The following is a 25,622-nucleotide window of genomic DNA, read 5'->3' as shown; positions in this document are numbered from 1 at the left end:
TCTCCTGGTGGTGTCCATTCTTGTGCTAGCATCGCGATGACGGTGAGAGGGCTGCGTTGTGAGTATTGAGAGATGCCAAGATCCCGAGCGTCAGGTAGAGCCGAAGGTGGTGTAGCAGCATTCGGAACAGGCGTTGCCGGCACATGAGGCCGAAGCTGGTCCGAATGTCGCACTGCAACACCCATGTTGGCCTGGATTTCATACAGGCATCTGCCACGGTGTCTTAAGATGCGGCCCGGGCTCCATTTTGGCCGCTTGCCATATCCCCGTACCCAGACGAGGTCGTTGTCGGTGAACCGGCCAAGTGAAGGCACCCGCGGCCGTGAGGTGGAAGGCCGCAGAAGATGAAGTAGCGTGCGGGGCTGTCGGCCATGTAAGAGCTCAGCCGGACTGTGGTCGCCCATGGGGGTGAAACGGTAAGATGCAGAAACTGGAGAAGCGCATCATCAGCAGCAGAAGAAGTCAGAAGTTTCCGCATCTGAGCCTTAAATGTGCGGACCAGTCGTTCAGCCCCACCGTTGGATTGTGGATGGAACGGCGGGGCCGTGACGAGCGCAAAAATCCGCAAATTCGGAAGAGGCAAATTGCGGACCATTATCAGTAACAAGAGTAGAGGGGAGGCCTTCCAAAGAAAAAATGCGGGCGAGAGCACTGGTGGTTGCCGCGGTGGTAGGCGACGTGCAACGGACAATGAAAGGAAAGTTAGAGTAGGTGTCAATTGTGAGGAGCCAATAAGTACCTAAAAAGGGGCCTGTAAAGTCAGCATGAATGCGCTCCCAGGGCTTCTCAGGCGAAGACCACGGCGACAAAGATGACTTTGGGGCAGCCGCCTGTGACACACAAGGGCCGCAGGCAGCGACCATGTGTGCTATTTCAGAGTCAATGCCAGGTCAGTACACATGACGGCGCGCCAGAGATTTTGTGCGAGAGACACCCCAGTGCCCTTGGTGAAGGAGGCGCAAGACCGAAGCATGCAAAGACACAGGTACCACAACACGCGGCGAAGCATTGTCAGTGGAAAGGAGGATAACACCATCCCTAGCCGTGAGGCGGTAGCGCAAAGCGTGGTAGTTCCGCAATGGATCAGAAGTCTTAGCGACGGGCGATCTCGCCAACCCTTCTGAATACAGCATAAAACCCGGGAGAGGGTAGGGTCAGAACCCGTAGCAGCCGCCAGCCTGTCCCCAGTGATGGGGAACCCGTCCACAACCCGCTGCTCGGCAACATCCAGGTGGAAACACAAAAGTTTGTCCCTATCGAATGCCAGATCTGGACCCATGGGAAGGCGAGGCAGTGCATCAGCATTAGCATGTTGAGCTGTCGGCCGGAAATGAATCTCATAATTGAAACGAGACAAGTAAAGAGCCCAACGCCGCAGGCGGTGTGCAGCCTTGTCAGGAAGTGACGTTGATGGATGAAACAAGGAAACAAGTGGTTTGTGATCCATAACAAGATGCAATTTTGAGCCATAGAGAAAAACACCAAACTTATGAAGAGCATAAATAATGGCCAAAGCTTCTTTTTCAATTTGAGAATACTTTTGTTGGGCATCCGTGAGTGTTTTGGAAGCATAAGCAATGGGTTGTCCCGAACTGTCAGAAAAACGGTGCGCAAGGACTGCACCGACCCCGTATTGAGAGGCGTCTGTGGCAAGAACAAGATGTTGGCCAGGTCGATAAGCAGCCAGGCACGGGACCTGTTTCAGCATAGTCTTCAATTTCTGGAAAGCCGCATCGCATGACGCGGACCAGTGAAAAGGCACGTCTTTATGCAACAGGCGATGCAACGGCTGAGCCACCGAAGCCGCAGACGGTAAAAACTTGTGATAGTGTGCAATTTTCCCCAAGAAGACCTGCAGTTCCTTAACAGATGTAGGGCGAGGAAGGGCATCGATCGCAGCGACAGTTTGCTGAAGCGGACGAATACCATCCCGAGAGAGTTGAAACCCCAAGTACGTGATAAATGCCTGAAAAAATTGTGATTTCTGAAGATTACACTTAAGACCGGCAGTCTGTAAGACATGAAAAAGTGTGCAGAGATTTTGAAGATGTTCTTCAGTGGTGGAACCGGTGACAACAATGTCATCCATGTAATTGGTACACCCAGGGGCAGGGAGCAATAATTGTTCCAAGAATCGCTGAAAGAGAGCAGGGGCGCTAGCAACCCCGAACGGCAAGCGTTGGTATTGATAGAGGCCAAAAGGCGTGTTAAGGACCAGAAACTGCTGGGAAGCAGCGTCGAGAGGAAGTTGATGATAAGCTTCTGACAGGTCAATTTTAGAAAAATACTGGCCTCCAGCAAGTTTAGTGAACAGTTCTTCAGAATGGGGCATAGGGTAAGTGTCAATGAGGCATTGAGCATTTACAGTGGCTTTGAAATCGCCACAGAGATGAATATCACCATTTGGCTTAGCAGTGACAATGACAGGAGAGGACCACTCACTGGAAGTGACAGGAAGCAATGACAGGAAGCAAGACCCCTGAAGTAGTGAGATGATCCAACTCCCATTTTACCCGATCACGAAGGGCCACAGGAATGGGCCGAGCCTGAAAAAACTTAGGCCGAGCATTGGGTTTGAGCGCGATATGAGCTTCAAAGTCGTTTGCACGGCCTAACCCATGAGAAAAATGAACGAAAATGTCATCGACAAGGAATCCAGTTGAGCATAAGGAATAGCATCAGAGACAATATTGACAGAGTCATCTATGGAGAACCCAAAAATGAGAAAGGCATCGAAACCAAAAAGATTTTCTGCATTGCTCTGGTCAACCACAAATATGGGAACAGTGCGAACGACGGATTTGTAAGATACCTCAGCATTAAACTGTCCCAAGAGAGAAATCTTCTGTTTATTGTACGTCCGTAATTGCCGAGTGACAGGTGACAGGAGTGGAGAACCCAACTGAAGATGTGTCTGAGAATTAATTATAGTGGCAGCAGAACCGGTATCCACTTGCATGAGAACATTGTGACCAAGGATTTGGACAGTGAGGAATAGCTTCCCTGAAAGGGAAGAAGTGCAATTGACAGACAACACAGAATCAGAGTCAGTGTCATGTTCATGAACATCATGTATGCGGTCGGACTTGCAAACGAAAGACACATAAGTCACAGTGCAAGTTGACAAGCAAGACATGTGTACACATTAGCATTCGAATGAGCACTGAGTCCCAGTCTAGTGGCCGCTGCTCGGCTGGCCGCTTAGGTGGCGCAGCTGCTGCATGGCTGGCAGACAGCGCCACACGTAGAGGACGCACGTCATTGCACGGCGGCGCTTTGAATGATCGGCGAGTCACAACATGGTTAGTCTCCCCGATTGCGTGCAGTGTCCTGTGTCTAAAGTTTGCATCCTATAGTGCATCAAACAAGCAATATTATCTTCTGGATTCTGAGATTCATACGTATACTAGTGAACTAATTTCACATTTTAAGCATTTTCTCTTTAACCTACATAAATGCTCTCATTCAGGGCAACACTGATCAGTATTTTTCCAGAATTACTAGTAACATTAGGAAATTAAGTTGAGATTAACATAAGAAAAATTGAGAGAGAGCACTGGATTAATTGGGGAGTGAGACTCTGAAAAATATAGCAACAATGTGTAGAAGTATCTTAAATCATCAAAACCTTTGGTTTGACAAGGAAGGTGTTGTTTCTGGGCTTTAGTATACAGGAATTTGATCATCTTTTCTGATGTTAACTGTCAACAATTCATAGACAGAAATTGCATCAAGTGTGTCAGTTAAGCATGATATTAATTGGGAGCTTTTTAATCCGATTCGTCATGCTGCTATGATATTGCACCCATAAATGTCCCTCCTCTCCATTCTTACCCAGGCATTATCACATAAAATTTGTCATTAACTTAGATTAATGTTTTCTGTAACTCCAAAACATGCATCCCCCCACTCATCTTCTCAGGAGTGGTATGTATCCTGTCAGTCCAAAAAGTTTCAGAGCTGGATTAATAAAAAAAACTATTGAAAAGATGACATAGTGGTTTAAATGTTTCAGATATTCTACATAGTATCCCCCAGCCGTAATTTTTCCCGAGGGCATGCAGCTTTACTGTATGATTACATGATGATGGCGTCCTCTTGGGTAAAATATTCCGGAGGTAAAATAGTCCCCCATTCGGATCTCCGGGCGGGGACTACTCAAGAGGATGCCGTTATCAGGAGAAAGAAAACTGGCGTTCTACGGATCGGAGCGTGGAATGTCAGATCCCTTAATTGGGCACGTAGGTTAGAAAATTTAAAAAGGGAAATGGATAGGTTGAAGTTAGATATAGTGGGAATTAGTGAAGTTCGGTGGCAAGAGGAACAAGACTTCTGGTCAGGTGACTACAGGGTTATAAACACAAAATCAAATAGGGGTAATGCAGGAGTTGGTTTAATAATGAATAGGAAAATAGGAATGCGGGTAAGCTACTACAAACAGCATAGTGAACGCATTATTGTGGCCAAGATAGATACGAAGCCCACACCTACTACAGTAGTACAAGTTTATATGCCAACTAGCTCTGCAGATGACGAAGAAATTGAAGAAATGTATGATGAAATAAAAGAAATTATTCAGATTGTGAAGGGAGACGAAAATTTAATAGTCATGGGTGACTGGAATTCGAGTGTAGGAAAAGGGAGAGAAGGAAACATAGTAGGTGAATATGGATTGGGGCTAAGAAATGAAAGAGGAAGCCGCCTAGTAGAATTTTGCACAGATCACAACATAATCATAACTAACACTTGGTTTAAGAATCGTGAAAGAAGGTTGTATACATGGAAGAACCTTGGAGATACTAAAAGGTATCAGATAGATTATATAATGGTAAGACAGAGATTTAGGAACCAGGTTTTAAATTGTAAGACATTTCCAGGGGCAGATGTGGACTCTGACCACAATCTATTGGTTATGACCTGTAGATTAAAACTGAGGAAAAAGGTGGGAATTTAAGGAGATGGGACCTGGATAAACTAAAAGAACCAGAGGTTGTACAGAGATTCAGGGAGAGCATAAGGGAGCAATTGACAGGAATGGGGGAAAGAAATACAGTAGAAGAAGAATGGGTAGCTTTGAGGGATGAAGTAGTGGAGGCAGCAGAGGATCAAGTAGGTAAAAAGACGAGGGCTAGTAGAAATCCTTGGGTAACAGAAGAAATATTGAATTTAATTGATGAAAGGAGAAAATATAAAAATGCAGTAAGTGAAACAGGCAAAAAGGAATACAAACGTCTCAAAAATGAGATCGACAGGAAGTGCAAAATGGCTAAGCAGGGATGGCTAGAGGACAAATGTAAGGATGTAGAGGCCTATCTCACTAGGGGTAAGATAGATACCGCCTACAGGAAAATTAAAGAGACCTTTGAAGATAAGAGAACGACTTGCATGAATATCAAGAGTTCAGATGGAAACCCAGTTCTAAGCAAAGAAGGGAAAGCAGAAAGGTGGATGAAGTATATAGAGGGTCTATACAAGGGCGATGTACTAGAGGACAATATTATGGAAATGGAAGAGGATGTAGATGAAGATGAAATGGGAGATATGATACTGCGTGAAGAGTTTGACAGAGCACTGAAATACCTGAGTCGAAACAAGGCCCCTGGAGTAGACAATATTCCATTGGAACTACTGACGGCCGTGGGAAAGCCAGTCCTGACAAAACTCTTCCATCTGGTGAGCAAGATGTATGAAACAGGCGAAGTACCCTCAGACTTCAAGAAGAATATAATAATTCCAATCCCAAAGAAAGCAGGTGTTGACAGATGTGAAAATTACCGAACTATCAGTTTAATAAGTCACAGCTGCAAAATACTAACACGAATTCTTTACAGACGAATGGAAAAACTAGTAGAAGACAACCTCGGGGAAGATCAGTTTGGATTCCGTAGAAACACTGGAACACGTGAGGCAATACTGACCTTACGACTTATCGTAGAAGAAAGATTAAGGAAAGGCAAACCTACGTTTCTAGCATTTGTAGACTTAGAGAAAGCTTTTGACAATGTTGACTGGAATACTCTCTTTCAAATTCTAAAGGTGGCAGGGGTAAAATACAGGGAGCGAAAGGCTATTTACAATTTGTACAGAAACCAGATGGCAGTTATAAGAGTCGAGGGACATATAAGGGAAGCAGTGGTTGGGAAGGGAGTAAGACAGGGTTGTAGCCTCTCCCCGATGTTGTTCAATCTGTATATTGAGCAAGCAGTAAAGGAAACAAAAGAAAAATTCGGAGTAGGTATTAAAATCCATGGAGAAGAAATAAAAACTTTGAGGTTCGCCGATGACATTGTAATTCTGTCAGAGACAGCAAAGGACTTGGAAGAGCAATTGAATGGAATGGACAGTGTCTTGAAAGGAGGATATAAGATGAACATCAACAAAAGCAAAACAAGGATAATGGAATGTAGTCTAATTAAGTCGGGTGATGCTGAGGGAATTAGATTAGGAAATGAGGCACTTAAAGTAGTAAAGGAGTTCTGCTATTTGGGGAGCAAAGTAACTGATGATGGTCGAAGTAGAGAGGATATATAATGTAGGCTGGCAATGGCAAGGAAAGCGTTTCTGAAGAAGAGAAATTTGTTAACATCCAGTATTGATTTAAGTGTCAGGAAGTCATTTCTGAAAGTATTTGTATGGAGTGTAGCCATGTATGGAAGTGAAACATGGACGATAAATAGTTTGGACAAGAAGAGAATAGAAGCTTTCGAAATGTGGTGCTACAGAAGAATGCTGAAGATTAGATGGGTAGATCACATAACTAATGAGGAAGTGTTGAATAGGATTGGGGAGAAGAGAAGTTTGTGGCACAACTTGACCAGAAGAAGGGATTGGTTGGTAGGACATGTTCTGAGGCATCAAGGGATCACCAATTTAGTATTGGAGGGCAGCGTGGAGGGTAAAAATCGTAGAGGGAGACCAAGAGATGAATACACTAAGCAGATTCAGAAGGATGTAGGTTGCAGTGGGTACTGGGAGATGAAAAAGCTTGCACAGGATAGAGTAGCATGGAGAGCTGCATCAAACCAGTCTCAGGACTGAAGACCACAACAACAACAACATCCCCCAGTTGAGTACAACACACAGAACATTCATATGACCGTATGAAACAGTCAGAAAAGTCATTCTTTGTTATATTGTTTAATTCCCACATCTCATTGGCTTGAATATCAGTTAATGACCCTTCACATGAATTTCTGCGCTTCGTTGTTAGTGTTAGATTCATATTGATAATGCCAAATCTTGTCGCCCGTGATGAATTTTTCCAGAAAATAATTGTCCGCATTTTGCAGTTCAGTCAAGTTATGGCAGGCGTTTAAGCATCATCATTTTTGTTAAGGAATCAAGATGTGCAGGATAAACTTCACACACGCCTTTCTGTTCTTCAAAACATTCTAAAGAATGTCTTGAATGCTTGATTTAGAGGTGTTGCTCCATTGTGATTTATGACATAACAGTGTTAACACACTACAGCTGCATGTCCACTGCATAACAATGCCTGCTCGCGACTAATTGTTTGAGTGCACATTTTTTTGTTTACAGTTAATAGTTCAAGCTATCACCTTAGTTACTACACTGCCATGCCTTATACACAAGGAATCAAATCAGTCTCAAAACTTTTTGAGTAGACTTTGCAGAAATTGCCTGCATAGCCTGGTCAGTAAGAGTAAACAGTAAAGTCCAAGATTCCAGATTTGAGTCCCTGTCAGTCACACAATTTTAATCTTACAAGAAGTTTCAAAAGAATGCAAACTTCATTTGATAGTGAAAAAATCATTCTGGAATTGACTCAATCTTGGTAGTCAGTTACAGATAATGTTGAGAATATGTTACTCACTTAAAAGAAAAATAATAATTTTTCTTATGTGAATTTTATAGTTTTTTATTTGTGTGTCAACTCTTGTTATATTACTCATGTTCTCTTTTAGAACAAATACAACTGGATGTATGTATATCAGAACCAGAAGAAAATTGTGAAAGGTTAGTGCCATGTCAGGCAGATAATGATTGTGAAGAATATAGCAGATGCTGTTTTAGTGATATTTGTGGTGCAGTATGTATGAGTACTCCAGTACCAGAAGAACGGCCACAGACAAGTAAGTTTCATGTTGTGCTACATATCCTTTTTCTCAATACATTACTATGATGTAACTTAAGTAGAAGAGCAGTAGTTATAATTTAAGCAGTCTGTTATCTTACCCCATGTTAAGAACATGCCCAAATCAGATTAGGTAAGTATTGGTGCTGCCGTATGCCATGTTAAATAAGAGTTGACCTTTTTTTTTTTCAAATTCGTAGACTTACATAACTTAGAAATTATTTCTAGCATTTTGCAAGTGCATTTAATCCACTTGTTAACCAAATTTCATTACCAAATAATAGTATTACCGATGACAGAAAATTTACACATTAAATTTAACAATGGAAAATCTAAGATGGAATAATAACAGTTTTATGAAAAGGATAAATCACTGCTCACTATATAGAACATATATTGAGTTCCAAACAGGCACAACAAATAGACTTATGGGATTTTGGATATGGATTGTAATATACATAATAAACAGTTCCCAAGTTTTCTATATACGTATATAATTTACCATAAAGACTGATACTCATGAATACTGCATGAAGTACAAAGGAAGACTGAATTATATATGGTGGCTTGTCAGATCAGTTAATGTTCCAAAGATTGTAATTTGTGTGATTGATGTGACCTATTGATCCACATAGCCCACCTCCCGCAGTATGGAGTATGGCCTATGAGACCTAAGGGACGGGGGGGTCGTGTGGGTGTCAGCATCAGCGTGAGTGATGTGAGGCAGCAGGCGCATGACCAGAAGCTCCATCTCTGTCGGGTCGGCATGCGAAGGTGCAGAGGGCACTGAACGCGAATTGTCACATGCAATGAATGTTTTTGAACTAACCTGACGAGTGTTCGAACTGATGCTTGGCGATGAAGTTCAATCCAGTGAAGGAACTGCGGATTGCAGTTTCAACAGCAAGGTGCGGGCCCAGCGAGCTCTTTGTAAGTGTGAGCAACGCGTTGCTTCAGCTCGTCGTTATCTCAGCAGAGGTGCACCACTGAGTCGTATTCTGAAAAGAAGGTTAGTGATGCAGGTCACAATCTTGCCCACTAGGGTGGAACACTCACGAACTAAATCCCATTTTGTGGCAGACACGGAACGAGGACAAACAATCCATACCGAGAATTGGTTCGTCGATGTCAGCAATGTAGAAGGTCCACGGAAAACGCAGAGAAGGGGATAGGTACATCATCAGTTTCACAGAACTGACAGTTTGTAACTGACAGCTCATAGGAGAGACTTCATCGGTGAAAAGTCAGTAGGAACCAACAACTGAGGTATGATAGACACGTCAGTGCCATGTCAATTAGGTAGACAAACTGCGATGAAATGTCTGTGACGTATAAACGACCGCTCGGCCGAGGAGATGACTGGTCGGAGTGCAATGATAGGGGATGCCTGTGAAGTTCCCCCGTAGGACTCGGCGTCACTTAGTTCCTGCGGTCGGTGTTTGGGTGTTCGCAAGGTTATCTGCACTTCTTGGCCTCAGCTCCAAAAATCTTGTGGAACCAAAAGTATGGATGAGCCAGATGTGGCAGTGGCGGTGACTGATAGCAGGGGAGGCTTGTCCTCGTTGAATTGTTCTGGGACGTAAACCGGGATGTATGGAGCATGGGCAAGTCTTGAGTGCTCGGGAAGAGGAGAGAGCGAACGAGTACTGCCTGGCGGCATAGAAGGCATGGAAGCGCAACGGCCCCTGCCCCTGCCTGCAGACGGCTGGTAATAGGAGGTTTAGTGTCACACAGCGATGGGGGATGAGCTGGGTGTTTCTGGTGCAGGAGTGCATACAGCTGATCTGCTATGCATAGGCGAGAACTGATAGACTCGAAAGAGTGTGGCAGTAGGTGTATCTATAGGTTGCTAGGTAATTGGTAGACCATACCGCCCACGGAGTGACAGCTGGCATCGTGTGTTCACTCACGAGTAACCTGAGGTGGCGCCAAAGTTGTGACCAAGTGCATTCCCCCAGGTGCTCCTCATACAGAATCTTGATTATCAACTCCTGTGGTGAGCAGGCAAGTCAGTCCAATATCGTTTTCTTGGCAAACTCGCACTTTGGTGGCCTTGGATGCGAAAGTAGGAGATCACAAATTAAATCCGAGTGGTTTTGAAGGTGTGTGACCAAACATAGGAACTTGGAGTTGTCATCAGTCACTTGCTGCAGCTTGAAGAAGTGCTCCACCAGTGTGAACCATGAAACTGGATTGTCCTATAGCGGAGGTAGCTTGGGTAGGCGGCCTGGAGGTGGAGACGAAGGTGGCTTCCCCGTGTCTTGGAAGGCCTACAGTCCTGCTGCACAAGAGTTCATGCTGGGATCTAGCATCACTGGAGCAGAAATGTTACTAGCACACACGTTCTGAACAACGGCTGGTTGTAATGGCTTTGAAGACGCCCGAAAAAACAACGCGGTAGGCACGGTCAGTACCACGGGAGCGAACGGGCGAGCGGCGCGTAATGAGGGCCTGAAAACTGGACCGGAAATTGCAGGAATGGCACTGATATTGTCCAACTCAGAAATGACATGGAGGCCAGCGCAGGAGACGCAGACGGTACTGCGGAAGGAGCGAGCTATTGTATGGTCAGAATTGAGGCCCCCCCCTAGGGTGAGGCGGAGGGGGTGGCCTGGAGCTTAAAGTGGCAACAAAGCGAGTTTTCTGCACACACTGGCCTTGCACTCTTCGTGGTAGGACCATAAAACACTGGTGAAACCTGTTGGCAGTCGCACTGTCATAGTACAACGTTGCTGGGTGAAGAGGCTATGTTGGGTGCACTTGTACCCACGTGGTCGTAAAACTGGGTTACCGATCGGTTATTTGTTTGTGGCGAACTGGATGCTTAAAAATGTTTGTCACTGATTTGTGAGGAAGGCGAGGCTGCAGTAGCTTGGTAATAGTTGACTGTGTGTGCGTTTTGCACAAATAGTGGTGTTGCACATGCCTCTACTGTAACTGACATCGTGGCGCGTAAAGGATCATAGCAAGTGTGCGAATTTTGGTCCCTTTGAACTTCGTATGAGTGATTGATTGTGACAGTATTTAGTAGATCGTACATTTCACTTTTTACTTGTTGTTGTGAATAATCTGGCGAAACAAAGCCTGAGTTCATTGTTTGAGGTAACTGCGTAACACTCGGTCATTGTGGAGTTGCTAAAGTAGAGGTTATCTACATCAAAGGTCATAGATCATTGTCTGTTATCTGCAAAATAACCGACGGTGGAAGGTTGTGTTGGCCTGGTCATAAGAGCTGGGCCTCCAAATCTTCGTAAAGAATGTTCGGTGATGTAGCCATGGCGTCGGGCGTGAAACCTGTTGAGTCTATACGACCGGCACAAAGGTCGCTGAAGATGTAGAACTTCTTGTCCGGGGTCACCAATATGGGATTCTGGATACGGATCATAATATATGTAACAAACCGTTCCCAATTTTTCTGTATACACATATATTTTACCATAAAGACTGATACACATGAACACTGCATGAAGTACAAAGGCAGACTGAATTAAACATGGCGGCTCGTCAGAGGAGTTAATGTTCCAAAGATTGTAATTTGTGTGGTCACACACACACACACACACACACACACACACACACACACACACACACACACACACAACCACTGTCTATGGTCAGTGAGGCCTCTCAAAATATGGAAAGCAAAGAGCTTGCATTATGAAAGATTTGTTTCAAAGTATTGAAGATGAATAAATGCTCGTCCTAATATATATATATATTTTAGAGTCCATGTTTACTGGACCTCTTTTGCTTTGAATGGTCTTTCCTGTAATATCCCTGAACATTGACCAATCATCCTGGGACACTCATACATATTTCATATCAGTAAAGCCAATTGGTCTTCAACTACTTTTTACTATCCCCTATAGTCAGTCTGTAAGTTGTTATATCCTCATTACAACCAAGCTATTTCACTGTTCCTTTTGTAATGAATTCCTCCAAAAATGAGTCTTCCAGGTTTATTCTTGATGAAGGCTGAATTCTCTTAGCATTATTGTGAGTTAACTGCAGCCAACACAACTGTTTATTTAAATAATAACAGGACAGACTGTAACCTGAGTTCAAGTGCCCAAAAGCTATGTGCAGCTAAAGAATCTGACATAGTCAAATACAAAATAGATGATACTTACCATATCATTGTTTTCTTTTTCTATGACCTTATGTTGGTTCAACTGGATTCATGTGTGTGAGAAGTGGACTTCAATTTTTCATCAAAATTCAGGGCACTGTAGTTAATCTAAATCATGTCACCCAAGTGCCTGGATGGTTCATTTGAAACATTATGATCGGTTTCTTTATTCATAATTGCCCATTAAGACAGCGTTCCATCTTTGATTGTACCACTGTTGATGGAAAATTTTCCTCCTTCTGATATATTGTTATGTGGTTTTCCAAATCCCTTGAGATTATTTTCTGGAGTTCTTTCTTGAAGAAAGCCACAGCCAATGTCATTGCACAATCTGAACTTGTGGTATTGTATTTTATTGGTCCTGTTGTCTACAAAGAAGATTATGCATAAAACATTGGGCAAGTCAGTTTGTAAATGTACAGGTGAACGTGATTTCTAAGCACGCTTCTTTAAAAGTACAATAATATACTTCATTCATTAAATATTTATATCACACACTTCATAAATTTGAAAATTCTTCAATTGATTAAAAGCAGTGATATTATAAATATGACATTAAAGATTTGCCAAAAGTTTTGACCTCAGTAATTGCTTTTACGTTTTTGGGATGTTTGATATAAAGTGGAAAGTACTGCTTTGGTCCAGGGATGTGAGGGATGTGTGGGTCGTATACAAGTTTTTGTTTTGTCTGGTAAAGTAATCATGAACTTTTTTTCAGTCCTTACCTATTACATTTATTTTAGAGAGAAATGATTTTTCCACATTGTAAATACTTGATAAAGGAGGAATACCAGTGACCTTAAAAAGGGTCTTGTGTGTTCTTTAGGTTTGCATCCAAACATGATTTTAATGTCCCTTTTGTGCCTGCTCAATTTTTCATTAAGGTATTCAATACATTTATTCTATTTTATATTGCTTTGCAGCCATAGTCCTAAGACTTTAGTTTCCCTACTATTGCCAGCTGATTCATTTTTGATAGTCACATATGGGATAAACATATCCTTGTTTGGAGCCTTGTGGAATTTTAGTATGACAGTTCTTTTTTTTTTTTTTTTTTTTAAAGCAGATTGTTGTGTGTCCTGTTGCTAAGTTGTTTTGTGACAGTGTTTGGCAATTGCTGTAATTCTTCCTTACTTTCTCCCTTTTGTAGAATTGTGGTTTCATCTGCAAATATGGTATTTTCATGCATATCCACATTTAAGATTAGATCGTTTGTGTATAGAAGGAACAGGAGGGATGGATCCCATTACTGACCCTTGCAGTCTGCCAAGTGTTCAAAGATAGATTTTAGGTCAAAACCTGTGTGTTTGATGCTGCTTGCTTACAATTGCTCAGGAAGGAACTAATTCATTTCTTGGTTGGTCCTCAAAATCACATTTTTCAAGCTTTGACAGCAGAATTTTATGATGCAGCATGTCAAATGCTTTCATATGTCAATTAATAATCCTGTCGATTCCTGTTTCTTGTCTTTCAGGCTTAGTATGCAGTTGATGCTCTCATAAATGGCAGTTCTTGTTGACTCTTGTTTCTGAATCCATGTTATTCATTACAAAAGATTTCACAAGTTTGTCATTTCATAAGTTTTTCTTACTGGGATTTATTTATTAAGGCCCATCTCTACTACAACATTGTAAAATTCAGGTGTCTTATGACATTACATGATAATTTTGATTTAGATGCATAAGTGTAAAATTATTTATATCTGTGTATCCTAATACTAGGCAAGTTTCAGCAAAACAGACAAATGTAGAAGTCAGTTAGACACACACATTTTCCCCCTCACCACATTATCAGCTACAGTAAGGGGCAGGTTTTGTTTAATATTAAGGACAGCCATATTGTCTTAGCATCTCTTTACCATTGTGGCTTGCTGGCTTGTGAAAGGAGCCAGTCATTCATTTATGGAAACAACAGCAACAAACATGTTTCTATTGTTTACATTAACTAAATTTTCATAAAAATAATTGGCATTTTCATAATGTTTCATTGATGACACTGTGAATGGCAAGAAATGGGAATGATTGATGTATTGATTACTTTTCTTCAGTGTGTGAATACTTGCGTGACTTCAATGATAAAATGGAAGGAACAAGAGAAGGTATGAGTCTTGCATTACCTGCTCCTAGATGCCATCCAAATGGTTCATATGAGGCAATTCAGTGTTCAATGCATAATGGCAGAGAAGAATGTTGGTGTGTGGATGAATTTGGTTCAGAAATACCCCATTCAAGGTATGTGAATCCATGAACCATGCTGTTCATAGTGTTCTTGCTGCAAAAATTTCAGTGTACTATAAGAAAATATTTGCACTTAAGTTTCTCATTTGACCTACAGAAGATATTGCTATGATTAAAATATTAACTATGTTTATTGTGTTGTCTTTGCTTTTCATTAGCATTGTTTACAGCTGTGAAGACTATATATATTTTGTACTAAATCAATAAATTAACTTTCTTGTGCTTTTGAGTAATTGTTGTCTTCTGCTATTGGGATTTGTGGTGTAATGTATTGATTATGTGACATTTTCGATTGATCTTGTCTTTAGTTGTATGTCTCATCATGTGTAATTCTTGATGTATGGTAGTGCTCCACAGGACAACTGAAAGGTAGTGTACTACTGCATCAAACATTAAAAAATCTATTTTAAACAACATACTCTTTGTCCTAAAAAGAACTGCACCTAGAAGATCACAAGTGATCAACTGCAAACTGGGTGGATACATTCAGCCACATAGTCGGGTAGCATGGGTGGATCTGCGATGTCATGCATTGTTTGATATAAGATAAGCCCAAAAGGCTGTGCCAGCCAGTACTACTGTGCTAGCATCACTTGAACATGCATTATGCCTAGGCAACACGTTTGACAGTGGGTTGCCCAACCGGACAAGCTTGAGAGTTTGAGTTGGCAGGTGATGATCGAAGGGATCACTGTGTTAAAGAAAACTTTGCAGACACCAGTAACTGGATGCTGGCTCATATTTCGACTGTATAAGAGGTGAGATTCTTTCTACAAGTAAGTCATGGGGCAACTAGGTGCACAAATAAAATGAAACCGGAAATTTAGATGGCTGAAGGCATTTTGATTTGACATTTAAGTTCAAGAACCATGGCATTGTGAGTCTGTGGGAGGTCGGGTGGTCGTAATATCATATTGCACATCACACTGATCGTACAGACACCATTGCCTGTTGTTGGTGGTGATGGATACAAGAAAGCATGTAAATACTACATGTAGGATCTGAATGTCAGCAAGCACTATAAGGAGGGAACACTGAAGGGTTGTCCATCACATGCAAGCAGATCAGACAGCATTGATAAATTTCATTCAGTGGACTGTCCTGCCTCTGATGCAACATCTTATAAGTGTCAGTACCATTGGCAGGCGGCAGCATGACGCAAGGCTCGCTGCACACTTGGCTGTTAAGATACCTGCCATTCAACCCCTCCCCCCCCCCCCCCCCCCCCCCACCCCTCCACTTCCTTCTAGGAGGCAACATTCACTGAGTCGGTGTTTGTAGGTACAGTGGAGAGTGCCACGAAGAGCAGTTTGTGGTCTCCCATCACACATTTAACCAGCATGATGTAACATTGTGGGGAGCACTCCCATTCATCGTTGGTGTCCCTTTGGCACTCATGCACACCCATGCCAATGCCCTATTTCAACAGGACAACTCTTGTCCTCACATTGCTGCCACCCCCGAAGCATACCTTGCAGCTGTGGATACTCTGCCATTTGCCACGGCCAAGGGCATCGCTCAATCTCTCCCTGATTGAGAATGCGTGGGATGCCTCAGTGCATGTCTTCAGGACTCTACCTCCACCCTCCAGTCTGTAGGATGTGAGCAGTCAGGGGCAAGTGGCATGGGATGGAATATCACATGACTACATCTCAGACCTGTACGATTCCATGCCACATGTCTTGATGCTTGCATTCACAACCATAGGAACCCCAACACCATACTAGCATGTACATTTTGTTTCCGTGCAGCACAGTACGTGGTGGTCCTTTCCAATTGAACGTGTAATCATTTCATATGTATGGTACCACCTACCTGCTTGCCAGCAATGATCACAGTTTCTTGTCCTTTTAGGTGCAGCTCTTTTTATGAGAGAGAATGTACAGTGATTAAGCTTTTAATGATGAAATTAAATCAGTCTGTAACAATGAGAAAAACACAGAAATTGCTCATAATTTCGTCAAACTAAATTTGAAACGAATTTTCAGATTAAGTCTACATTCATACAGCTGCAGACATTTAGATTGCAATTTTATGTGCTTCTCACAAAGATGCACTCGTTTTCCAAAATAATACAAAATACATATTGTTCTCTGTACACTATATGACTCATTGATGTTGCCCTCAGAGTGCTCGCAGGTGGAGTTCTGTGCTATTGTAGAAAAGAATGTTTTATGTAGCTCTGAAGTTTTGTTTCGAATAGGAATTGTCTTATTAGACATAAAATGTTGTCATTTATTCCAAGAGCATTCTGATTTTCTTTTTCCTTCCCCATCTCACCCCTCCCCCCCCTCCCCCCCCCCCCCCAAAAAAAAAAAAAATAGACAAGATAAGACTCTTTTTTTTCTTTTTGTGGTCCCTGTTAAAGTTGCAATACTGCTTGCAGCAGCAATTATATCTGATTGTGTTTCCGTTTTGCTAGAAACTGTTCACAGATAGTTCCTAGACCAAGCTTAATTGATTTGACAGGATGCCCTTAGTACTACCATTTTTAAAACACCAATTTTTAGCTTTTGACAGTGACACTTACAGGTCTGATAGGGATTAACTTGCGGTATATTTTGCACCAGAGTGATCTGTCCAGTGAAGGGGAAAGAGCTATTAACTACTTACATTTATTTAAATTAAATGTTTTGTATTCATTTTGCATACTGGAGGCAATGATATGTTCCTTTACCACCCAAATTACAAAAAAACCTTTGTTCAAGACTGCATTTGCAAAGAAAATTCTCCACTGTTAACCTAGACCATATAAACGTCTTAATTATCAAGCAATACTCTGGTCAGGACATGATAATTGTTTTTTGACAAAACATACAGATCTCTTTTATGCACTATCTTCACTGATGAAATTTATACATTTGCGTAATCTCGTCATACTACCTAACTATGTGAATTGATCGATTTTTCACATTCTGAACTAGCCACCCTATTTTTCTCTATTGTCTTTTTTAAAAATTATTTGCTTTCTTATTGCACAAAGCCCCCTAACATTGTGGACTGCTCCAGAAAAGCTTTTTCCAGTGCTGTCTTTAACTACTTTGCACCTTGCACTGGATCCCTGTATTACAATACATTTGTTCTTATAGCCTGTTTGTTGAAGTAAAAGCTTACCCTTTTGAGAAAGAAACATCTGGTTCAACACCTAATGAGGCCTTAAGATCTAAGTAAAATCTTTGGTGCATAGTACATTACTTTTGATAGCATTATTTACATTGCATGAAATGTATTCATAGTTACAAATATGGACAACCACCAATGATGGAGTGATGCAATGGAAATTTGTGCTGGACCGGGACAAAATTCGGATTTCCCACTTATCACAAGCAGGAGCACTGGGATATCTGAGTATGCTCCACTGTCAGACCCCAGCTCCCATATGTCACCAACCATGTGACTACAACCTATGCTCGTACGTTCATTATGTGTATTCCCGTACAGGGGAGACATTTTAATTGAAAGTCGCTTGCATGGTATCATTGAATAAATATCATTTTGCAGTGCCTGTGTTGTTTGGAATTACAGTGCAATGTTCCAAGCATAGCAGTAACTGATGATTGTCCATATTTGCAACTACGAATACATTTGATATATTTCATAATGGCTGTAGTGCCTGCAGTACCTGTTCCTTCAGACATGCATGCATGTCCAAAGGCATATTGCAGTGTAATTCTGAACAACACAGGCACTGCAGTATTGTAATTGTGTACACTGCATCCTACATTTCCAAAAGCATACAATTTTTGTTGTTTTGTCACTGAAGGAACAATGGCTCAACAAACTGTGCAGCATTACGTGAAGAAATATCATGCCTGGGCCTTACATGTAGACTGGGTTGTGACTATGGCTTTGAAATGGATCCAGAAACCAGGTGTCCACGTTGTGAATGTAGGAATCCTTGTGATTCTATCCAGTGTTCTTTAGAGGAAGAATGTCAGATGGTGGAGGTAAACTGTGATGACGAATTCTGCCCGTCTGTACCTGCATGTGAGTGAAAGACATACATTTTAACTTGAGTGCTTTATTTCTACCTTTAACATACGTATTTAACACCTTCATGTCTATTTCTGTGTACAAATTGGTTCACGACTATTAAATGCATTTTCTGTTGGTGATATATTAAATGTTATGAAACTATAATATCGATTTTCAGCCTTATTTCAACTTTATGTGAATCTATCCACTTACTGCAGTGCTAATACACGGGGTGACCCAGTTGTCCCTACTGACAGATATTATGCAACACACAATGACTTCAAAAACCACATGCGAGATTTTCATATTCTCTCGTTTACTAAGTGCAAACTATTTGTCATACAGAAAAGAACAACAAGACCTTTCCGTAGGAAATTAAATGTAGTTAAATTTTGTTCTGGAATATGTTTTTGCTGGAGGCCACAGTTTTAGATTTATTCAAGTTAAATTTGTTAGAAGGTAACTTCTTACATTTTTCTTGGTTAATTAGAAAACCATGGCCTCTAGCAAAAACTTAACCCACTACAAAATTTAACTACATTTAATTTTCTTCAAATAGGCCCTTTTCATTTTTATGTTAAACAAATAGTTTGCACGTAGCGATTGAGATAATATAAAAATCTTGCAAGTGATCTTTGAAGGCATTGCGGGTTGCATGAAACCTATAAATAGGGGCAGCTGAATCGCCCTGCCTACTGAAGCTTGCATTCATATCTAAATACCATTATGGAATTCATTCACTAAAACACTGAAAAGGCTGAGTGTATAAATTCACTGACTAGAGAACGATTTTGATCTCAGTTCAGAAAACGAATGTACTTTATAAACTCACTATGTTGTGTAACACTAAACTTGAATCAACATAATGAGGTTCAGTGATGATCTGAATTAGTGTAACACACACTTGTCAGCACTGCTGAATCCGATATCAGCACAGTTATTGTACTTCCACTGCAGGTGAAGGTTTTGTGTAATAAAGATGGAGGAAAATAAGTGGAACAAACTTATCAGACGTCTTCAGGAAATTTCTCCATGACCAAAAAACATTGAAGTTGTCAGATAGCCATTAAGTAAATGAAACAAAAGAAAATATTTCTAAATGCATAGCGCTCCCTCTCCCCATGGACTATGGACCTTGCCGTTGGTGTGGAGGCTCGCGTGCCTCAGCGATACAGATAGCCGTGCCGTAGGTGCAACCACAAAGGAGGGGTATCTATGGAGAGGCCAGACAAATATGTGGTTCTTGAGGAGGGGCAGCAGCCTTTTCAGTAGTTGCAGGGGCAACAGTATGGATGATTGAATGATCTGGCCTTGTAACATTAACCAAAACGGCTTGCTGTGTTGGTACTGCGAATGGCTGAAAGCAAGGGGGAACTACAGCCGTAATTTTTCCCGAGGGCATGCAGCTTTACTATATGGTTAAATGATGATGGTTTCCTCTTGGGTAAAATATTCCGGTGGTAAAATAGTCCCCCATTCGGATTTCCGGGCGGGATACTACTCAGGAGGATGTAGTTATCAAGAGAAAGAAAACTGGCGTTCTACAGATTGGAGCATGGAATGTCAGATCCCTTAATTGGACAGGTAGGTCAGAAAATTTAAAAAGGGAAATGGATAGGTTAAAGTTAGATATAGTGGGAATTAGTGAAGTTCGGTGGTGGGATGAACAAGACTTCTGGTCAGGTGAATACAGCGTTATAAATACAAAACCAAATAGGGGTAATGCAGCAGTAGGTTTAATAACGAATAAAAAAATAGGAATGCGGGTAAGCTACTACAAACAGCATAGTGAAAGCATTATTGTGGCCAAGATAGATACGAAGCCCACCCCCACCACAGTAGTACACGTTTATATGCCAACTAGCTCCGCAGATGATGAAGAGATTGATGAAATGTATGATGAGATATAGAACTTTTTCAGATAGTGAAGGGAGGCGAAATTTAATAGTCGTGGGTGACTGGAATTCGATAGTAGGAAAAAGAAGAGAAGGAAATGTAGTAGGTGAATATGGAATGGGGGTAAGGAATGAAAGAGGAAGCTGCCTGGTAGAATTTTGCACAGAGCATAACTTAATCATAGCTAACACTTGGTTCAAGAATCATAAAAGAAGGTTGTACACATGGAAGAGGCCTGGAGATACTTGAAGTTCTGATATAGATTATATAATGGTAAGACAGAGGTTTAGGAACCAGATTTTAAACTGTAAGACGTTTCCAGGGGCAGATGTGGACTCTGACCACAATCTATTGGTTATGAACTGTAGATTAAAACTGAAGAAAGTGCAAAAAGGTGGGAGTTGAAGGAGATGGCGCCTGGATAAATTGACAGAACCAGGGGTTTTAGAGTGTTTCAGGGAAAGCATTAGGGAACAATTGACAAGAATGGCAGAAAGAAATACAGTAGAAGAAGAATGGGTAGTTTTGAGAGATGAAATAGTGAAGGCAGCAGAGGCTCAAGTAGGTAAAAAGACGTGGGCTAGTAGAAATCCTTGGGTAACAGAAGATACATTGAATTTACTTGATGCAAGGAGAAAATATAAAAACGCATAAATGAAGCAGACAAAAATGAATACAAGTGTCTCAAAAGAGATCGACAGGAAGTGCAAAATGGCTAAGCAGGGATTGCTAGACAAATGTAAGGATGTAGGGACATATGTCACTAGGCGTAAGATAGAAACTGCCTACAGGAAAATTAAAGAGACCTTTGGAGAAAGAGAACCACTTGCATGAATATCAAGCGCTCAGATGGAAACCCAGTTCTAAGCAAAGAAGGGAAAGCAGGAAGGTGGAAGGAGTATATAGAGGGTCTATACAGGGGCGATGTACTTGAGGACGATATTATGGAAATGGAAGAGGATGTAGATGAAGGTGAAATGGGAGATATGATACTACATGAAGAGTTTGACAGAGCACTGAAAGACCTGAGTCGAAACAAGGCTCCGGGAGTAGACAACATTCCATTAGAACTACTGATAGCCTTGGGAGAGCCAGTCCTGACAAAACTATCATCTGGTGAGCAAGGTGTATGAGACAGGCGAAATACCCTCAGACTTCAAGAAGAATATAATAATTCCAATCCCAAAGAAAGCAGGTCCTGACAGATGTGAAAATTACTGAACTATCAGTTTAATAAGTCATGGCTGCAAAATACTAACGCGAATTCTTTACAGACGAATGAAGAAACTGGTAGAAGCGGACCTCGGGGAAGATCAGTTTGGATTCCATAGAAATGTTGGAACACGTGAGGCAATACTGACCCTATGACTTATCTTAGAATATAGATTAAGGAAAGGCAAACCTATGTTTTTAGCATTTGTAGACTTAGAGAAGACTTTTGAAGATGTTGACTGTAATATCTCTTTCAAATTCTGAAGGTGTCAGGGGTAAAATACAGGGAGCGAAAGGCTATTTACAATTTGCACAGAAACCAGATGGCCATTATAAGAGCCGAGGGGCATGAAAGGGAAGCAGTGGTTGGAAAGGGAATGAGACATGGTGGTAGTTTATCCCCAATGTTATTCAATCTGTATATTGAGCAAGCAGTAAAGGAAACAAAAGAAAAATTCATAGTGGGAATTGAAATCCACGGAGAAGAAATAAAAACTTTAAGGTTCGCCAATGATGTTGTAATACTGTCTGAGACAGCAAAGGACCTGGAAGAGCAGTTGAACGGGGATATAAGATCAACATCAACAAATGCAAAATGAGGATAATGGAATGTAGTCGAATTAAACTGGGTGATGCTGAGGGAATTAGATTAGGAAATGAGACACTTAAAGCAGTAAATGAGTTTTGCTTTTTGTAGAGCAAAATAACTGATGATGGTCAAAGTAGAGAGGATATAAAATGTAGACTGGCAATGGAAAGAAAAGCATTTCTGAATAAGAGAAATTTGTTAACATTAAGTTTAGATTCAAGTGTCAGGAAGTCGTTTTTGAAAGTATTTGTATGGAGTGTAGCCATCTATGGAAGTGAAATGTGGACAATAAACAGTTTAGACAAGAAGAGAATAGAAGGTTTCGAAATGTGGTGCTACAGAAGAATGCTATGGATTAGATGGGTAGATCACATTACTAATGAGGAGGTGTTGAATAGAATTGAGGAGAAGAGAAATTTGTGGCACAACGTGTGTAGAAGAAGGGATCGGTTGGTGGGACATGTTGAGGCATCAAGGAATCACCAGTTTAGTATTGGAGAGCTGCGTGGAGGGTAAAAATAGTAGAGGGAGACCAAGAGGTGAATACACTAAGCAGATTCAGAATGATGTGGGTTACAGTAGGTACTGGGAGATGATGAAGCTTGCACAGGATAGAGCAGCACAGAGAGCTGCATCAAACCAGGTTCTGGACTGAAGACCACAACAACAGTAGTGCTGTTCTACAGAACGCTGCTCCCAAAGTCACCCAGAAACCTAGGGAAACAGCATGTGGTATGTTCAAACAGTGTGATTTCAAAACATAGAGCTGTCATATTTATCTTTGTAAACAATACTGTAGAGAAAATATTCAGCAGCTGACACTTCACAGGCACCTAGTTGGCACTGCCGATTTTACTACGAACAGAAACTGGAAATGACAGTGGTGCCATGTCTGGATTTCAGAAGCTTACTGAGCATAATGAAAATATACGTATCACAGATCATTGACCATAGGTTTAGGCAACTTCCTACGTCAATGAAAGTTTTAGTAGGTTATGGGTTTTAGAGACATTGTTATTCAGTGCTAGAGAACTATTGGCTGCTTAGATGGAGCTGTCACCAACCTGAAGGTTGGTTTGACAACAACAGTGATTTGCTAGGGATAGTCCTCTTGGAGTTGGTGTACCCTCGCCTTTCTCAAATCTTTGAACAGACTTACCATAAGTTTAATGTGACCTCAAACCACAATGCTGCTCAGCATTTTTCACTGTAATAGATATTGCCAACATGAAAGAAGCGACAAAGAAAGAGAAAAAAAGAAATACTGGACTCAGCCTGCAATCAAATTCCAGTCCTTACATATCAAATTCCAGTACATAACCAGTGAGACACAACTGCAGTTAGAAATTACCTAATAAACACAAATTTGCTCATTGACTTGTATGTGCCTACTATTTCTATTCATCAATGTGCATGCAATTGTCATTGCTATTTAAGCATTCATTTGTTAGTTAAAAGCTTAATTTGAATTGTGTAATTACTGCTAATCAAGCATAGAGAGCATTTTTAGAGATGTTTAATTATTATTGGCTGCTGGTGAACTCCACATACTTAACTTAACCAAATGGTTGAAGTTTCACTACCTTATTCTGCCACTAAGTGTCTTATGAAATATTTAAACTTTCTCACATGAATGAGTCTTCCCCAGCAATTTTTGTGGGAGCAATTATTATCTGCACTTATTGTGTACATCTCTGATATTCCACCTTAACCTAGCAGTAAAGATCGAAAAAAGTAATGTGAACTTAGGACGTATTGGAATGTTACCAACAACTACTTTATTATTTACTTCTTTTTAACTTGAATAAAAAGTTCTCTGTTGACTTGCCACATCAAACTTGAATAAAATCTACATCTACATCTACATTTACACTCCACAAGCCACCCAACAGTATGTGGCGGAGGGCACTTTACGTGCCACTGTCATTACCTCTGTTTCCTGTTCCAGTCGTGTATGTTTTAATGACTATGTCACACTTAAATCCTCACAATGATGGTGGAGGTGCTGATCAAAAGCTTGAGATTTTTATCTGAATTTGACATTGCAAGTTAACCAAGAACTTTCGATCCAAGGACTCTGTCACAAAATACTTTGTAGGCGTATTATTTTCTACCAGTATTTACACAAAATAAAATGTGTTCTTTTGTTGTGTCACTACATTATGCGCTGACGACTACATTTGAACATGACTGGATATGCAAAATTTTGCTATTCAGAGTTGATCCTAGTTTACATCAAAATAATCTAATATATCACAGATTTCTGATTTAATTTTTTGTGCTAATCAAAGATCAACAACATTGTATAATTGGCCCTAAAGTAAAGAGCCATACATGTAGGCTGAAACAAAAATGTCCTCATCATAACTAACACTTGTAATTACATGTAAATTGAAGAGGGTTCAATGCTGTCACCTGCAGCAGGACATTAAGCAGAATCGGCGGCAATGAATGAAAATTTGTACTAGACTGGGATTCGAACCCGGGGTCTCCTGCTTATTAGGCAGGTGTGGTAACCACTGTGCCATCTGGGACATAGTGTTATCGCAATTGCATGAATTATCTCAGCACATCTCATGGCCGATCCACATTCCCACTGAGAGCCACCTGTCTACAGTCCCTGTCCATTTACTCCCGTTTGTTACTCAGAGATTCCCACAGGAAGTCGGATGTATTTGTGCATCCATTGTGGATCCATTGCCCATCTAAGTTATCAGTTATACAAATGTATGGTGTCCTAAAGAACAGACATCATGCATTCATATACTTGTAATTACATTACACAAAGTGATATACACGTATATTTTGGAGTTAGTGTTATTGTAAATATGCACCTTTATAAAAACTTGTCTCATTATAGGTCTGCCCAAGAAACCTGGCCAGTGTCCATATCTAATACCAATGAATTCTGGATCTTGTGACTATGAATGTAAGTCAGACAATGACTGCAATTCCACATCAAAATGCTGTTCTAATGGATGTGGAACACAGTGTATTGAGCCTGTTCTTCTTACAGGTACAGTACAACTTATATTTCCTTTTGTGAAAGAACATCATGTTCTGTAGATTTCAGTGTGAGAAAGTGTACTGATAGATTAGGAATGATGAACCTGTCTCTCTGCATTACATTGTCACTAATTGTAGTACTTTTGACAATGTTGGAAAAGACAGATTACTACTTACTGTAAAGAAGATATGTTAAGTTGCAGACGGGTACAATTAAAACATACTTATAAAGGCTTTAATTGTGCCTGTCTGCAACTAAATGTGTCTTTTTTATGGTAAATAGTAATCCGTCTTTTACTACAGTGTTGATATTCCTATCTGAAGTTTCCATTGTTTAATAATACTATTGAACATTTTTGACAAGTTGAGAATGAGTTTCAAATGGGGAATCAGCTTTAATTTGTCATCTTAGTACTGGTATTGTTCATGCCCCTAGAACTATTCACTGTGCGTATTGTACATGTGGGAAAGGTGGGGTGGGGG

The 25,622-nt window shown here is 41.0% G+C and overlaps 1 protein-coding gene across 3 annotated transcripts in view; it reads left to right on the top strand.

The window, feature by feature from the left end:
• LOC126481621 (balbiani ring protein 3-like) overlaps positions 1–25,622 on the top strand; it is a 253,215-nt gene that overhangs the window by 198,538 nt on the left and 29,055 nt on the right. For all 3 annotated transcript variants that reach the window (XM_050105511.1, XM_050105509.1, XM_050105510.1), the window contains 4 exons: positions 7,926–8,093; positions 14,272–14,455; positions 18,225–18,448; positions 24,994–25,149. In XM_050105511.1, coding sequence (XP_049961468.1) covers positions 7,926–8,093; positions 14,272–14,455; positions 18,225–18,448; positions 24,994–25,149 — 732 coding nt within the window. The remainder of the gene's footprint in view (positions 1–7,925; positions 8,094–14,271; positions 14,456–18,224; positions 18,449–24,993; positions 25,150–25,622) is intronic.

Source organism: Schistocerca serialis, chromosome 5, assembly GCF_023864345.2.
Source record: "Schistocerca serialis cubense isolate TAMUIC-IGC-003099 chromosome 5, iqSchSeri2.2, whole genome shotgun sequence".
NCBI classification, from domain to species: Eukaryota; Metazoa; Arthropoda; class Insecta; order Orthoptera; family Acrididae; genus Schistocerca; species Schistocerca serialis.
This window is presented reverse-complemented; position numbering and strand designations above follow the sequence as displayed.